Raw genomic sequence first — 17,733 nt, 5'->3', positions numbered from 1 at the left:
TGCATTAATGTAACACACGTACTAAATTCAAAGTGTGCGGTAAAATGCGCTCATTAAATTGGTTCACAGGAAGGGAAAGGCGCAGTAACTGTCACACTTGCTCTGTGGACACCCGAACCGCGCCGTAAGGGAAGGGAGGAAGGTGGGAATGAAAGTGGAAAGAGAGAAGGAGGAGCCGTAGTGGAGGGCTACGGAGTAATTTCGACCACCTGGGGATCTTTAACGTGCGCTGACATCGCACAGCACACGGACGCCACTTCGTTTCGCCTCCATCGAAACGCAGCCGCCGCGGTCGGGTTCGAACCCGGGAACTCCGGCACAGTAGTCGGGCGTCTTACCACTGCACCACCCCGGCGGCGCAAAATGCGCTCATTGTTCCCGGTTTTGCTACCGCCTGATCATCCACTCCCCTTGCTACCTTTTCTGCAGTCCAACCGATCCACTGAAACATTAGGCCAAGCCAGCCGCGCCTACTACGCTAATAAAGATACATGCTACAGAAACTCAAGAATGAAGTCCCTCTATTAACACATGTCCTGGATGTTCGGAAGTTTGCAATCGCAAAGTACTAATTTCACGGTGGCTTTGATATTGAAGCACAGCGTAAAGAAGAAAACGGTGTTAATTAACCTCACCATCCAAGGCCAGGCAGGTAATTTTACTACGTCAGAAATACCTTGGACAACATTTTTATCAAGCAGCATAAGCAGCATAAGCACATCTTCAAATAGCATACTGTACTCTACTGCGAACGCGTCAGTCACACTCGTGCACTGCCACACGTTCGGCTGGTCGCCACTCGTTCAGTGCCGTACGTTCTGCTGGGGCGAGCACGACACGAGTGTGCGGCACCGTGCCACCGTGGGGACCGACGGTGGAGCGTAGTGCAATCCCGTTGTGTAGCGCGCGCTTGCAAACGACACAGTCATCGTATCCGTATTCGCTCTACAACGGCCGATAGCGAGCTTCGACGAAGAGAAAAAAAGAGGAAACATTTCAGGTGGGCGTATAATAAAGAAATAGCGAACATGTTCGCAACTTCAATGCCAACTGCCATTACAAAGGAAACGGCTGACGACCCATGCGTAGCTGAAAGTCTACAATGTATGCATTGTGCATTTACAGATAGAAACCGGTAAGCATAACACAGTTGTAGTACCTGACAAACCTACACCGCTACAATCGCAAAATTTCACCTGCATGAACTGGCATACCAATTGTAGGAACGTAGGATGGCCTCCGAGACAGTGATCTCGGAAGCTACGGAGACGGCAGAAAGGACGATCCTCTCCGTGTCCTTTCACACGTTCGACTGTAGCACACAGGGATGGCCTACTCGTACAGTGTTGGACGTCAATTCATGCGCACCGGCGAAGCAGTGCGGCTCAGCCGAAGACATCATAAGTTCTTAACTGTTTCACCTAGCCGAGCGTTGCTGTTAGCGTCACACTTGTGACGTCATAAGTAGTCGGCACGTCCCACTATCATCCGAAATCACCACTGCAACCGCAGCCACCCTCCGATATACGGCCAAAAGGAGGACGATGGACACCGCGGTAAACACAAGGCGTCACAGCCGCAACTGCAAGTTTAGAGGAAATAGAAAAGCGAATTTAAATGAAGAAAAATTGCAATCAGAGAAATATAGTACATTTAATGCATCCGCTGCTGCTGTCTTTTTTGGGATAAAAATTTTCAGAATGACATCACTTGTACGGTGTTCAAGACCCCCAAGGCTTTGCAGGCATTGAAAAAAAATGAAAAAATAGAGGAGGGCTGTAGAAATTTCCACAACTTGGGATTCTTCGACGTGCACTGGCATCGCACATCACTCGGACACTTGCATTTCGCCTCCATCGAAAAGCGGCTGCCGCAGCCAGATTCGAACCCGTATCTTTGGGTTCAGCAGTGGAGAGCCATAACCGAGTCATCCCGGTGGTGCTCACTGAAAAATGCTAAGCATTGTAGGATTTCTTTAACGATGACAGGCCGGGAAGAAACATTGGGAACTTTTCTGCTCTACATAAACGAATCTTCGCACTATATTATCTGCAAATATTACTTTCTACTACACCGTAAGGTGTCACCAAATCAAGTTTTTCTTTGCTTGCTTCTTGCTACCGGAGATGAGATGTGTTTTAGTAAATGTCACTTGACGTGTTTTCTTTGTCATTCTTTCCCCTTTCACAAGTATTTAGCCGTCGCATGGGTAAGCCTACACTACAACTTTCAACACTTTCAGAAACAAAAATTCACTTCCATCCTCTCGTTTACAGAGCCATCATAAACTTGTAAATTATGAACAATATTGTTAAATTAAAACCTTCAAATTTTAAACAGTACATGAAATTATTTCCTATTTTATCTTTACTAAACTCGGCATGAAATTTCGACAAGACAAATGTCTTGATCGCTCCACAATACATTTTTTTTTGTGTGTGTGGGACAACCATTCCCCCAACACCAGTCTTGTTGACAAAACAACCAAACATCTCAAACTTGTAGGTTAGAAAGAAACCCTCGATGCTCAAAGTTGTTTCCCGTGAGAAGAAAGTTATTACGTCTTGTCTACTGCACAGAACATTAGTGCAATTTTTCTTAGCGATAATGAGAGAATCATTCCAACCTCTAAGAATTGACCTCGGGCTCTATATATATTGAGGCAACGAACCACTTTTCTAGGTCAGGGGTAACTTGCTCGTACGTAAAACGTGTGGTGTGTGCGTATATGGTAAGCTCGTGACAAAAATAGAACAATGATCAAGGGACGTGAAACACAACTGAAACTAAACAACTTCGACGCGAAAATGAGCGGTACTGGAAGGACAAAAAAAAAATGTAATGTGCTTTCAGGTAACATTGTTTTACAATCTATCTCATATTACACATTTTTATAACCCTTGATCCCTGTTCGTCTATTCTTCCCTCTGATACCTGCAGCCATGTGACTAACGCAATGCCTTCTCTCCATAAAGTGGTACTTTCCTCACTGCCTGCGCTTCTTTTCTCACAACGACCTTCCCTCGCAGGGGCACAAATGGGAATGGGCGCGGGATGCGTTCCCGGACAGTGCTTGGCGCACTGCCAGGGTGCGGGAAGTGGCGTAGGGAGCTGCACGCCACAGGGCTGCGTCTGCGGGGCCCATCCCGGAGGGGTGAGTCCTTGCGATGGACATATACGTGCGAGTGAACTCAGGACCTTTCGAAACAAAATAAAACACAGGAAGTCGTCATCGCTCAATAATATTAGCTCAAATTTGGTTCAAAGCCTTTTGGACCTACGCGAAATTTTAATCAATAGCATTTCATGGTTACGGAAGCAAGGCTTGATTTTGAACAAGCCGGAAGTAAAAATTAAACATGGCTGAGTTTACCCGGTTTCGCTGCTCTGTCGCTTCATTTGCAGTTAGTCAAGGGTCATAATTTCCTTTCTTTATATCGCGAGTGAGTTGTAAGAAAATCAGACGGGATGGCAACAAGCCATGGGTTGTAGAGAGCGATGAAAAGAAGTAGCGCCAAAACGCACAACACTCGGAAAGAGACACAGGACAGGCGCATTTCTCTTTCTGAGTGTCGTCTGTTTTGGCGCTACATTTTTTCAAAGGAACATGCACCAACTAGCCCCCCAGCAAGTATTATTGTAGAGACCAAATCTACATTTCTAGAACGTCGCCAGCTGTGATTTATCTGACGCTTTTCTCTTTGAAAACTATTCTGTCCTTTGCTTTGATGGGTGCCATGTGTCCGTTCTCAAACTTGTTCACGATCCTCACACGCTACAAAAAGGTAAACGTGCAAGACACTGACACGCCGCACATGCAGCCTGGAATACTGCTCTGTCGATACTAAGAGCAGTTAAAATACCCCTCATCTAATAAAAGTGTTTTTTTTTTATCATCCCTACGCAACTACTAAATATATTTGAAAAAATGAAGTTCATTGCAGCTCAATACTGCACCTTTTATTTGGTCTGGGAGATCTCCTAATAATAAATTAGACTGTTTAAATCATTAATAATGTCTTCCCCTTATGGTCGATAATGCACCACCCACGCAGATTCGTCAATATTAATTAAGAATGTGCCGTTGCTTTCCTCGTCTCAGAAATGTTCGCGATTCTCTGACAACCTATGAAATGCGATCACTTAATATAGGTGAGCAAAGTTCATTGCTGCAACTGATTTGTTATTAGCGAGAGTGCCGTGCGTTTGATTCGTTTGCTCAAGCTTCATATCCGTCTCGCTGGCCAGACCGGTACCCTTGTTTGCACAATAACCTAAGAATAGACTGTGCACACGCCTTCCGAGTCAGTGCAAACGGTTCTCTGAGCTCTCGAGGCGAGATGTTGACATTGGAACAAGGCCCGTCTGATTACTAAGGAGCTGCGCAACCTACACACAGGTTGGCCCCTTTTCTATCTTTCTCTTCCCTAAACGTTGAAGCGAGAATTTACTTAACCGGAAAGTGACTAAGAATACCGCCACCCATTTATACCTCTGAGCGAGTCCCTGTAAATGGAAAGAAACATTAACGTCTTCAGCGGAAAACGTCGCTTTTTGGGATAGTTTACTCATCAAATCTTAAACGGCTGTCAGTGCCAACGGGACCGAAACGAAAGGTCAAGCACTATGCAATGTTTTAGGTGCCAATTCTAATCGAAAGGGCGTGCAGAGATAAGAATCGATTAGAATTGGCACCTCAGACATTGCTTAGTGCTGGGCGTGCAAAGAAATGGATAATGCGCCCTTTACACATTCTCTCTCTCTCTTTCTCTCTTTCTGCGATAGCTGCAGCATTCACTTATTTGCCTAGCCTGACATTTCAGCACAGAGTATGCATAAAATTACAAAGTTAGCTTGAAATCACATGTCGCAACCGATACTTTCAAAATCTGCTTTGGAATCCTAATTATTAAATTAATAAGCCATAGTTATTCAACCTCTTTATACGGCTTCATCACTACGGTCCCGTCCATATTATTACAAGGCACGCTTCAGGGAGTAAATACTTGCTACGACTCCTTAAAGTAACTTTGAAAGCTCTTTATAGATATGTCTACCCATGCCGCTACCACGCCAGCGCACACTTTTGTGGTTGTTGGCATCCGTAAATATGGCCGTGCCCACAGAGAGATTTTGCGGAGGTGTGGTGGCGTATTCAAGGAAATTGTTACAGGCGACTATGAGAGAGCCATAAGCGCAAAGCGGGAGTGTACAATAGCATAACGATACAACGCGAGAAAAGAATATTTAAATACAATAAACGCGCAACAGTTTTAAAGAAGAAAGATCACTCGAGAAACTATATTATCTCCACAGAACACGAGTGGAAATTTTCATATATCGAAGCGCGCTCGCTAATACTTTGGCTGCACCGGAACATAACATTTTAAATGCTGAAAATACTGTCCGAAGAAGTGTCAGTGCCGTCAGGCTCTGGCTAATAGCTGGCAAAGTCCGATCTAGAATTGACGATTTTAGGTTTCATGGTACTAGCTGGAGTTTACATGTAACATCAAGAGTGTTAGAAATTGTTTAGTGATAAATGACCTTGGAGCTTGGTCTGATGAAGGACCTAGTTATTTGGCGTGACATTCTATTAAAGATGATGATAGGAAAAGGCCATTGGTAGTGACAAAAGCGTCCTTTATTGGTTAAACATCATAAGGATGTCTCGCTCAATTACGAAGCAACAAACAAAGGCAAAAAACTGTCCTTAATAAAATCGTAGTATATCCATCCTTCTTCCCTCTGTCGTCGAGCGTGGGTTTCCTGAAAACAAGTAAACGATGATGACGGCCCACTAAAATAGAAAAGCAAACTTCTGAATTACGATTCCAGGTGGCTGCGCGTCTGAAGTATGAAATGAATTCCTTGTCGCTCGCACATAAAAGAATCAGAATTGTCTTACGAGCGTTACGACTGAACTGCGGTGTCGCGAACGGAACGGTTTCTGTTTTAAGAGTGACGCTTGACGCCTGATTGGACCTGGTCTCGCAGCTTATGGCCGGGGGACACCCAGGCATGCCGTGCAATAACGCGCGCTGCCTGGCGACCTGCCGAGAGTACAACCCTTCCGTTGTGAGGGCTCACTGCAGTAACACGGGGTCTTGCAAGTGCGAGTGGCTACAGCCGGTACGTGCCCTTCTCCTCCCATTCCCACAAAAAGACGAGCCTTGGCGAGAGTTGTGAACGGTTCAACAATGGCTTCCTTTTGGGCATCGATTCCGAGATGTCTGATTTCCACAGCAGGTTTAATGTGTAGACGACAAGAACGTAGCCAGTTCAGGAAAACGTCCGAACCTCTTCAGCTTTGCAAGGTCAGCGTATACCAACAAATTTTGAAATATTAGCATTTTGGAGAGAGGGAAGGAAAAGCTGGATTGACCTCTAACTTTTACAGTGACGTGTTCCTAAAAACAAAAAGAACAATAAATAATAACAATTCTCTAAATTGCGAAATTCGAAGAAAGCAATGTTTAAAGCTAGTAATATAAGCAAAGATCTCATGTAGTCAATGAGTGTAATTCACCCACGTCGTTCTACTCTAACACATTTATTTATTTTCTTTATTTTTTCCTCAATCCTCCCAGGGAACAACAGCTGCATTCGGTGAAATATTGCTTCACGTATATTTCGGTCAACGGTAAAATAACCTAGACACAAGCAGAATGGATTTTGTTCATTGGTAGTTTTAATGATACAAACGTATGTTACCACAGAAATATTGAGCGTAGACGAGTGTTCTCAGTATCGGCACAGTTAGCAAACAATCAATGCATAAACAACGTCATTCACGTAACTTCAGCCAGTCACTCATATCTTGGAACAGTGAATGCGAATAAAGCTAACTGACTGCCGTATTGTGCTTAGCAGTAAAATCTTATCTGATTATTTAAACAAGGTCACAATCCAGCAGCCATCGAATGGCTTCGCCCTCTGCGATAAAGGGATGAGGGGGCAATAAGGCAGCTTTCAAACTTGACTCAACTTTCCACAGAATAAAATCAACGGTTCACTCGGTAGCAAAAAGGAGGGTCCCCGACCTCACTAAACACACTAAATAGCGTTTTTCCTCTGTTTCCAATTGCGTTTTATTGTGAAAACGCTTCGTGGGAGCCGATTTTATTTTAGCAGGCAAAACACCAAAGATATGCCAACCGCCAAAGCCCCTTTTTGTGGGGTCCCCTTCTCGCCAGCCTGATACTATTCCTTTAAACACTGCCACTATGTCTTCCAAGACCACTAAACAACACAAGACACCAGTGTCTGAAGCACCTAGTGTTATCTGTATATTGCAATCCGAAGCCAAAATGAGGCAGTTGTATACACGTTACACATGCGGCTACTCCGGCTTGGTTACTCGCGCCAGAACTTGCACCTCTTTCTGTCTTCACCTTTTGTTTATTCCGAGAGTCTACGACACGGTGTGAGTTAAATATTAGACGAGAACTTTCTTTTTCTCTCTTTTTTTGCGCAAACATCAGTGGCAAAATAGACGAAGCTTTCAATGTGCAAAGTCCATCCACTATGTCCACCTCGAATGCCTTGCTAACCAATTCAAAAGCGAAGTTACGTACAAAACGCTTCGCATGCTTTTTTCGGTTTTTAAAACATTTGTGCAAAAGTTTGCACAAACTATTACCGTGCGTTCTTTTTCTTTTATGCCGGGTCTGACTCGTGCACAAATCAGTTACGATGTCAACGAAGCTCCAGATATGACTCTGGACAACGTCGAATGATACTGCATGTCTAGGCTTACATACACCGCTGCGAGCTTAGCTCTAGCTATAATTTGTTGACACACAAATTTTTCATGCTATGTCAGAACATTTGAATCAAATAAAACTCACACGATAAGAACAGCTCTCTCCTTATTTTTGAACGAAATAAGAAATGTATTGAAAATAGCAAAATGACAGAAAACTTTCTGTAATCCCTAAACTTGCTAAATATTCCTCGGAAAACAGAAAATAAAAGGTACGAAATAAAAAAGTGCCGCCTTTAATATAATTTGGGTTTATATACATGGCCAACAGACAGCGCCCGCAGTCATCGTGTTCTTCTCAGCTACTTTCGACACCTTTTATGATCGCTTTCGCTGACGACAGCGGGTGCGTGGAGAATGAGTCGCCGCCTCCCTTCTTACCCCACAGCCCCACGAGCCGTGCAACGTCCTCAAGTGCGACCAGCAGTGCCGTGCCGACTCGAGGAAGCCTCTGTTGAACGCCTTATGTGCCCCCAACGGATCCTGCAGGTGCACCTACCGGGAGGTGAGCGGCCCTTTGCCAACTATGGGCCTCAAACACACGGCCACACATAAAGCATGGGTGGGCTTCTTCTGTGGGAAGAATGCCTTAATAGGTGCACCGCGCCTCATTATTTTCGCGCCTGGTGCCGCGGATGCGGATGTTGTACGTTTTTGTTGCTATAGGCATGCAGAAGTATGCCAAGACGATCTTATTTTGGGTAACAGAGATGCTTTACGGCAATAAGTCACATAAGGTTTGTTGGAAACTTGTTTGATCATACTGAACATTACCCTCACGTTAGAAACTCAGGCATTTCTTTCGGGACACACCTGTATCACTTTTTCACAGCTATGAGTTCATTGCAACTGCAGCAAGTGACCAAAAATACACAAATTTCCAAAATTTAAACTGAACATAGGGTCACTAGAAAATTTCTCAGTCGATATTATCAATAACTGAGTTCATTATGATTACCATTTAAAGTGTCTACGCAGTGGTTTGAGCAACATAGTGTCCGTATTGTTGACTTCTAGTTCGTCTTAGCGCCTCGAAAGTTTGCTACCCCCTTCAGCATGCGGAGAAAAACAATCAAGCCACTAGACGCTGTCCAATATAGATATCGAGCGTTAGTTCATAAAAACCACTGCAGATGGCAAACTTCGATGGTAGTATTGCTGAGTAAATTTAGGGACTTGAAATTGCTTGTTTCTATTGTTATTTTTTTTTTAATTTTATTTGTTAATTTTATATTATTTTCTTTGTGGGGTGTTGTGATCACGTGGTATGCATAAGGTCACCTGGTAATCACACGATAGCCAACGCTGAGGCAAACACCTGTTGTAACGGTAATGTCGAGAATCGATTGCGGTGTCACCCCAAAGTCGTTGATTTTGCGCACTAGAGTAAACCAGGCTTCAATGCGGAGGTCAACCGTCATGAAATGAGGCGCCGTTGATATATGTCGAGGGTTCGCGCACGGCAACTTAATTGCAGAGACAAGGCTGAGTTCTTTGTAGGCAGTGAAGTGACGACAGCTTGGGGAAAAAAAATTGTATTTTTACGTGTAGCCACAAATAAATTTTGAGACTGCTATTTTTTTACATTCCGCACTAAAAGACTATAGAGAAGGATGTCGTAGAGGTTGGGTGAGAGATAAATTAGACTGAGTGCTGTAAAACTCTACACCCCATAAGAATAAGATCATGAAGGTCGCGCTTTACGCCGAGCTCTTTTTTGACCCTACAGTCACGTGTACTACATGAATGTTTCCTGCTTACTTGTGCATCTGGGCTGCCATTTTATATTAGAAAAGAGCTCTAAAGAGGAGTGTAAAGAAAAGAAATTTATTGGTGTGCAAATGGTTTGGTAAATTAACAGCTACCTTTTCTATCTCTGTCGGCAGAGGTCTCTAAAGTAAACACTTTTCTGGCTCTCCCGCCTGAATAGCGACTAATGCATATTATAGTATATTTGCAGACGGGCGGCTAGAAAAAGGAAAATACGTTTAAGCCCCCACTAGGTGGGGCATAGTGAATAGCATAGTGAATAATAACATAACATAAAAGTCTAAACATAAAATTAGGCTTAAAATGATCACTCAGTCAGCGAAGTGCACGAATGTGGATTCAGAAATTCACTCCTAAATAAGTAATCGGAAAACTCGCTGGTCTTTGCATGGACACCCACTCACAGACCCGAAAACGCGAACCTGCTTCGTAACCATCGTCACATACGTTTACTTAACGCGGCCTATAACGAGCATTTATTTCAATCATCAGCAATCTATGCGCCAAAGTTGACAGAGAATGATGTCTGTGGGTTTAAATCAGCCAGTAATTTGAAGGCAGACCATCACGCTTCTAAAGTAACCGGTTGCCGTAGCGTTCTCTTTGAAATACATTGTGACTTGATATAATCAAATTTCGCTCTTTTCCTTAGTTTCTCCTGTGCTTGCCTTGCAACGTTAACTTACACAACTATGCAGACCTCTTTGGAAACCTTCAATCTCTTTTCCCAAAGAAAGATACTAATGATCGTCTGCATTCAGGGAGAAATTAGAGTTTATCTTTTTGTATGTAGCAGCTTTACTAACAAAAAAAAAAAGCCTAAGCGTATACGAAAACCTTTTTCCGCTCTTCAGTGATGCCATCATACTTTTTTTTTTTTTGTCTACGGTGCCTTGCAGCTCGGCATTTTAACAGCCATTTTCGAGTTCTACTTGTAATTAGTCTGCTAATTATTCATTTGCCGCTTGTTTTTTTAGTTCTTTCACGCTAGTTATTTCGCGTCAAAGAATTTCGAGTCAGAAAACTATGATTATGCCTAACATTGCGCCTTAAAGCAGTGGTCTACGAGAGGAACTATGAAGCGAATACATTTACCTCGATCGAAAGTAGCAGGCTAGGTTCGCATCAGAGCAAAAAGTTTATCAAAGGTTCGCATAAAAAGTTTATTTGACAGACACCTCCAAATGATGAACCCATTTCCAAATTATGAACAAGATGTAATTGCACGGTCAATGTACTTCCCTCAAATTTCTAAGCCCAAGCCTACAAAAGAACGAAAAATATTATGAAAGTATAGAAAAAAAGGAAGACGTTATCAGATTACCAGGGTGGATATAGTCATCAAGATATACTGTCTGACAAGATACCTTCTCGTGAGCGCAGAAGAGATGAAGGAAGCAACTGAGGAAAGATGGGGAAAGTCAATGTAGATATAGCAGCTGCTCATGAACGTAAGCCGTGCGGAGGTGCATCCAGACTGCATGTTATGCAATCGGCGGTGTCGCAACTAGCAAAATTTCTGCAAAGAACTGTTGTTCTGCGGGCAAAAAAAAAAACAGAACCAAGAGCAGTGTAACAAGCAAAAAAAAGTACGCATAAAAGTAAGTCAGCGCCGGACATTATAAATGCAGCACTGATGCTAAAACAACGCAGGTGAGTTGGTAATGTTCTGTTCGAAGTGAAGAGAAAATGCAAAGCTGAACGGTTAGCTCAGATGCGAAAACATGAAGTATACAAAAGTATACAGAGGAGGACATATAGAGAGACGTGTAGTGTACTTAGGGGGAAAAACATTCAGACGGAGAGGTAGGTGATATGCGCAGTTATGAGGTTAAGATAGTAACAGGAAAACTTGACCATGACTGGCGAAGATTAGGGCTTACTGAGAGATGCATTTGCCTAACATTGTGTTTAACCCGGCTGATGATGGTGATGATAGCGATACGCTGATGGATTGGAACTCAGCCTAAATGCTTTGTCGGGATTGTTTATTTCTTTGGCGAATTTCAATATACCACAAGTGCTAAATACGTCACCTTCAATATGCTTCACCAAACTAGACACATCATAGATATATACGGCTGATATTTGAAAAGGTACGTGTTTTCAGATTCAAAATGTAAGCTCTTCAAGAATTAATTTAATTTAGTAGAATAAAAACTGACAAGTAATGTCACATCAGGGTTTCTTCGCTACCGAATATTTTATTGATAATAAGCGGCGCAGATTGCATTTCGATCGCTTTAGTCACATTTCATTGACCTCTGCTAAAATATACATTGCCGCCTCTAAGCCTTAATAGCATATAGCAAAAAAACCTTGGAGAGCACTCTATAGTTAAGCTTGAGAGTATGACGTCATAGTGTTAAAGGTTCCTACGGCAGCCTGGGAGATCATTGGCGCAAATTTCACAGATATCTAGCCACATTGGGGCAGAAATCGCCAACTTCCTAATGAACACTTACTATTGTCAAGTCACTATGCATGGGAGATAACACGATGTGGCATACTCTCACACAAGGCCTCCTTTAATTAAATCGATAGAACTTACCTCGGTTTCCCACTGTCATATAATCGAATAATAACCACATAAATGCATAATAGGGATACATGGATGCTCAGTATATAGGCTAAGCATTGATACCTTATCAGATGGATACGTACTAGTACACCAGTCTATTAAGATATTCTCGGTCACCCTAACTTTTCTCGGTCACAGATCACCGCCAGTTCCATCCATAGCTGCGAAGGCCACATTTGAATAGTGGCGGGTAGCAGGGCGCCTGCGTACTGTACATTGTCAGCATGCGTTCAAAAACCCCAGGTGGTCGAAAATATTCGGAACTCACCACTAAGGCTCCTTTCATAGCCTGAGTCTCACTGAGACTTTCGATGCCACGAGCCAACAGCACATCCACTATCGTCCACTCATGATAACCCGCGACCACTGACATCCACTCACAACTAACCCATACCCACTCAACAACGCACGACCCTTCATATCCGATTATGCTTGCGTCGACACTGTGGTTGTCCAACAGCGCACGCACATCATCCACTCTCGATAACCAGCGATCACTGACAAGTAAAAGCAGTCCACTCAACAACTCACTACCCCTCACATCCACTCACATTCACGTCCACTCAACCGCAATCACATTCGCAGTCACAACCACTCCCTCGCACTCCCGTCCGCTTACACAACCACTACATCCATTCAAACTCACAACCGCTCACTCATACTCATGTCACTCACATTCACGCTCACACTCACAAATATGAGCTTCAGTTTGCTTAAAAGTAGCTTGTGTGACCCATGATCGAACGGCTGGGGTAGGGTATACCACTCGATTACCAAGCTTATAAAGGCATATTAGTTTACCTTACATGTTTGTGTTATAGTGACGTTTAAGACGCAATACGGCCTCATAATTGCAATTTATCTAATGTTTATTAACTCGCAGTGCAGCAACTCTATGGGTGACGGCACGCCATTTCGACCAATTCAATATTTTATGACACGCCGACAGCGCCAGCATTATATTTACTACCTAACAAACGCACCCTTGCGTTAATAACCAATTCACTGTTTAATTAAAATCTTTTGGAAATGAAGCGTGGAAAAAGCTCGCGGTTCTGTCGGGTCATGGATACCTTTTTGTTGAGTGAAGCATCATGAGCTATCTTGCTTTTGCATATACCTTAATTTAACTATTTAAGTAGTATTTCAAGGGCAAAAATACTGCGGGTCTGTAAAATTGTAGATAAAATGAAATTTGCTCCAATGGGAGCTACCTAAACTAAAACCAAGGCAAAAATTTAAAAAAAAAGGAAATATATATAACAACAAAAAACATAAAAAAAAATCAATCAGAATTTACTAAATATGCTATATTGCCTCTTTTCTTTTGTTGGAAAAATGTTGGACCCTATTTATAGGTTTCTTTGTTGGTGTTAAAACTTTTTTGGGACCGCGCAAAAGCACGCAATTCTGATAGGTGTTAGGATATATTTTTTTTTATTAAATGAAGTTTTCATACTATTATACATCAGAGTGAAAGTAAACAAATGAGCTTCAAAAAACAATAATGAAACTTCTGAATATAGCAGTGAAACTTGTAAAAATGTAAGAAATGAAAATTTCAAAAACAAAAAAAAAATGTTTAAAATTCTTTAAAAAGGCAGGCAGTGACCAAGATAAAAGAATTTCCAGGATACACAAAATGTGCTACACCACTACCTTTTTTCTCATTTCGAGGTTAAACAGCTAGCAGGCTGGTTTAGGTTATGTGCCCTGTGCTTAAGCCACTCGTAGAAAGAGTTCCGGGAAGCGTTTAAATATATATTTACTTTGAATTTACTTCAAGAAAGACCAGTTCAGACCCTTCTTTTCTTTCATAGCACAGCTGGCAGTATCTTCGTTTATGAAATTTCTGCTGTTCGTGAGCAGATGTCGCGCAGAGAGTGATGGGAAAATCCTGGATTGCGTGTCGTCATCAAGATTGAGAACATAAACTCTTCATATTTATTTGTGTTTGTAAAATTATTTACGTCACTTGGATTCACCAGGGCAATCAGAAGCCTCCATGATCCGCTTCTGAGTGTCACGGCCACATCTTCGCTCAGGCACACACCAGGTTCCCCTCTCAGCGAAAGCTCGACATGATTCTGTACTTGTGGTACTTGGAGTAAAACATTACAGTAGGTTGGGAAAACCCTCCCGACTAGGGCTAAAATAGTATGAATATTTTGAAATTAAGCTCACCGGCTCCAGAGCGACCAAAATATTAAACTTTGCTTACATTCAGTCCTCAATTGGTAGTCGAAGTCGTTGCACACACGTGTCATATCCAAGATTAAACAGGAGTTTCCGAAGCCATCCTCAGACTTTTCGATATAAATGTCAAAAACAGAAATCTTTCAGTCGAAGCGGCTAAGTCTTGCGATTGACACCTGTTTCTTTACGCAGCCTAGCTCGAGCTCGGCGCTGTTTTGCTGGCCCAACCGCCTCCGTGCTCTAATAAAAATTTCTAACTCATCACTGTCTGCTGCGAAAACAGCAAACTAGAACAAAACCGAAACTTTATATGTCTAACTAGATTATTAGATGACGAAATGATGAGGCGTATTTTTAACCACACATAAATTCGAGCTTGTCAGTGGGCGCGAAGACAATTCATTTTTGGACTATGGCGTTTGAGGCTGTCCCGAGAGAGATAAATGGGTAGAGGCATCAAATCTTTCTTACGGTATTTCTCATCCAGAATTGTGCTTACTTCATTAGCATGCATACATTATTGTGTGAAATTTGCCTTTGCTCAGAAAAAGATTTATAACTACATTTCTTTTCCAGACTGTTTCTAAGTCGGTTTCAAGTCGTCAAACGAAGAATCCGACGTCAAAAGCTAGTATAAGTTCACGTGACGCATACAGAAGCTGCCTTCTAAGTGCTGCTTTAAAATTTTAATTCACTCAGGCTCTCACGCTAAACTGCCCCAGAAGCATGGATGACAGCGACTGGGCAAAAAGCCATTATTGGGTAGTTTTTATTGTCCTCACGTGATCCCATACTAGCTTGTGACGTCGAAACCTTCGTTTGGCAACATGGAACGGTGTGGCAGAAGAAATTGAAATATAAATTAATAATTTAGCATAGGTGAATCTAACTCGTTGAATTATGTTTACTAATGGTTTATGCATTATTCCAAGGCACGAAGGCAGTAAAAAAAAAATATTAATGACCTTTTATTTCTTTTTGATGTCCATTTTCTTCCATTCATTCTGCATGCAGAATTTTCGTCGAAGCGGTCTTTGCCGCAATACTACTCTTATTGCGGTGAAGTCACCCAAAGAAGTTATAACATCATTTTTTGAAAGGAACACTTTTCAGACACGTGTCTATGAAAATCACCCATTGTGAAATGCATTCATATTCCTTTTTATTCTCGCAAGTTACTATAAAGAGATTTTGCCAAGGTGTTTCGGTGATTTCGCTCACTGCCAGCACCTCGCAAAGCTAAAGTCGTAAGCTTAAATTCACAAGTTGACAGTAATCTAAGCTGACAACTTTGGTAGCACTTTTTTTTTCACAAGATATTGGCAACAGTCACGCCACTACCACTCCTGCAACACTAACAATAGTATGGCCAATTACAACTGCATGACACACAAGCCGACTAAAAAAAAAAGAAGAAAAAAAGAGCACGATTATCGTAAAGTAAGAGATCACGAAGACATTTACGCTTTGCATACTTCACTTTAAGCGAAACAGAACATTTTTCAAGGGCAGTTTGTAGCCTCTTTTTTCCACAAGTTAATAAAAAGCAAACCTGCGTAACGTGATTTATGCTTTGCGAGAAGAAAAAAAAACAGGACCCACTTCTTAAATGATTTATTATAGCATTGGAACATATTATTCGGCATAACCAAATTTTATTCGCAAGTATTTTGGGAAAGCGTTTTTTTTTTCCTGTGAACGTTTTTATTTTTATTTTTTAAAATCACTTGTGAACAATAAGGCACATTCTAGCGTTGAGATAACAAATTTCAAACAAATTGTAATGCTCAAATTATTCACATTCCTAAAACTTGAAAAAGCTTTGGTTTGGTTTGGTTTGTGGGGTTTAACGTCCCAAAGCAACTCAGGCTATGAGAGACGCCGTAGTGGAGGACTCCGGAAATTTCGACCACCTGGGGTTCTTTAACGTGCACTGACAACGCACAGCACACGGGCGCCTTGCTTTTCGCCTCCATCGAAAAGCTGCCGCCGAGGCCGGGAAAAAGGATTCCTTCGGTTTGTAAGCACGGGAAAAATAACGTTACGCTAAGGATAGTGCCCAGATAAACTGTTTCATCTTTACTGAAGCAAAATTACTAGTTAAAGTGAAAAAAGGACAGAGACTTAGCCAACGTGAGCAAGACACAAGCTAAAGGCCGATCGACATGACAACGCTTCTTCGGCGTCGCTCCAGTGTCTCGTCTACGAGCCTCGTCACCGAGCGCGCAGGAGAGGGTTGCCAAACACATGAGGGCGTACGAACTGACGTCTGCATGTCGAGGCATGGACAGATCCTGAAAGATCGTCCAATTATTCTCCGTCCGTAGCTAAAACCGTTCTTTTCAACGGCGGCTGGAATCTACTGGTGAGGAAGAGTGGAAGCAAGGGGAACAAAGGCGCGGGCAGGAGCGGGGACAGGATATGAGCTCTTGCCTTCGCGGAAACAAGTTGCGCCTGTGGCGACGGGTACAGCAGCCCTGCTTAAACTAGAAAACCCTGCCCATGCGTGGCTTGTGGTTGGTCCCTGTCAGCGAAGCATTTCAGGCGCCGACCCTCAGATTTGGCATCGCCAGATACCTGCGTCTTTCAGTGTCCCCTCGCCCCAAGCGCCTGAAGTTCGCCTCCGGCGACGCCAGTAGCCGAAACGCTGACGCGGCGCCAAAGAAACGCTGTCATGTGGTTCGGCGTTGATTACAACTCGGGCGTGAACTCCTCAGACAGGAAAGTGCATGGTTGCACGAGTTATCATTTGTGTTCAGTTAAGAATACTATTCCGGCAGTTCACAGTAACTACATTGTATCATAGCAAGAAGCCCGGTAAATTATCGTTACAAAGAATGTAGAGCCGCCATCATTGCATGGGAAATTTTCTGTTCATTTATGTCTTGTAAGTTGGAAAGAACACTTCTTTTTTCTGCTATAGACACAACTTTACGTATCATCTTGAATTCGAAATCGGTTTTAACGGTCTCATTAGCACTGCAAATACTTAGCTGCGAAGCACTAGACCTTCAGGAATGGTTGGTTTTGAGGTCTAACGTCCTAAACAGACTCAGGCTATGAGAGACGCCGTAGTGGAGGAATCCGGAAAGTTCGACCCCCTGAGGCTCTTTAACGTGCACTGACATCGCACAGCACACGGGCGCCTTGCTTTTCGCCTCCATCGAAAAGCGGACCCAGAGGCCGGGAGTTACCCTTGAGTCTAGGGTATGCAACTCTGCTGCGGCACACTTTCTTTCTTTATAGAATTCCTATTTTATGGCTACACAAGTGTAAACTACACTCTCTGCCATCAATTTTTTTCACTTATGCTTCATGGTTCAGAGATTCCATCATAATGTTTCTCGGGAAGCTGTCTACTTTAAAACTGCTCACACATTGCTTGTGAAGCACTATACGCATATCTATACCACTATTTTAC

At 42.7% G+C, this 17,733-nt stretch overlaps 1 protein-coding gene across 1 annotated transcript in view; it reads left to right on the top strand.

The window, feature by feature from the left end:
• The window catches only part of LOC146191482 (uncharacterized), a 47,265-nt gene that overhangs the window by 25,419 nt on the left and 4,113 nt on the right, over positions 1–17,733 (top strand). Inside the window, exons 5-8 of the mRNA XM_084600336.1 lie at positions 2,192–2,209; positions 3,030–3,154; positions 5,998–6,132; positions 8,154–8,270. Of these exons, the coding sequence (XP_084456462.1) occupies positions 2,192–2,209; positions 3,030–3,154; positions 5,998–6,132; positions 8,154–8,270 (395 nt within the window). The remainder of the gene's footprint in view (positions 1–2,191; positions 2,210–3,029; positions 3,155–5,997; positions 6,133–8,153; positions 8,271–17,733) is intronic.

Source organism: Amblyomma maculatum, chromosome 4 (genome assembly GCF_055883805.1).
Source record: "Amblyomma maculatum isolate TAMU_Amacu chromosome 4, ASM5588380v1, whole genome shotgun sequence".
In the NCBI taxonomy this organism is placed as follows: Eukaryota; Metazoa; Arthropoda; class Arachnida; order Ixodida; family Ixodidae; genus Amblyomma; species Amblyomma maculatum.
Note: the sequence above shows the minus strand (reverse complement) of the source record. Positions and strands in the feature narration are given on the sequence as shown.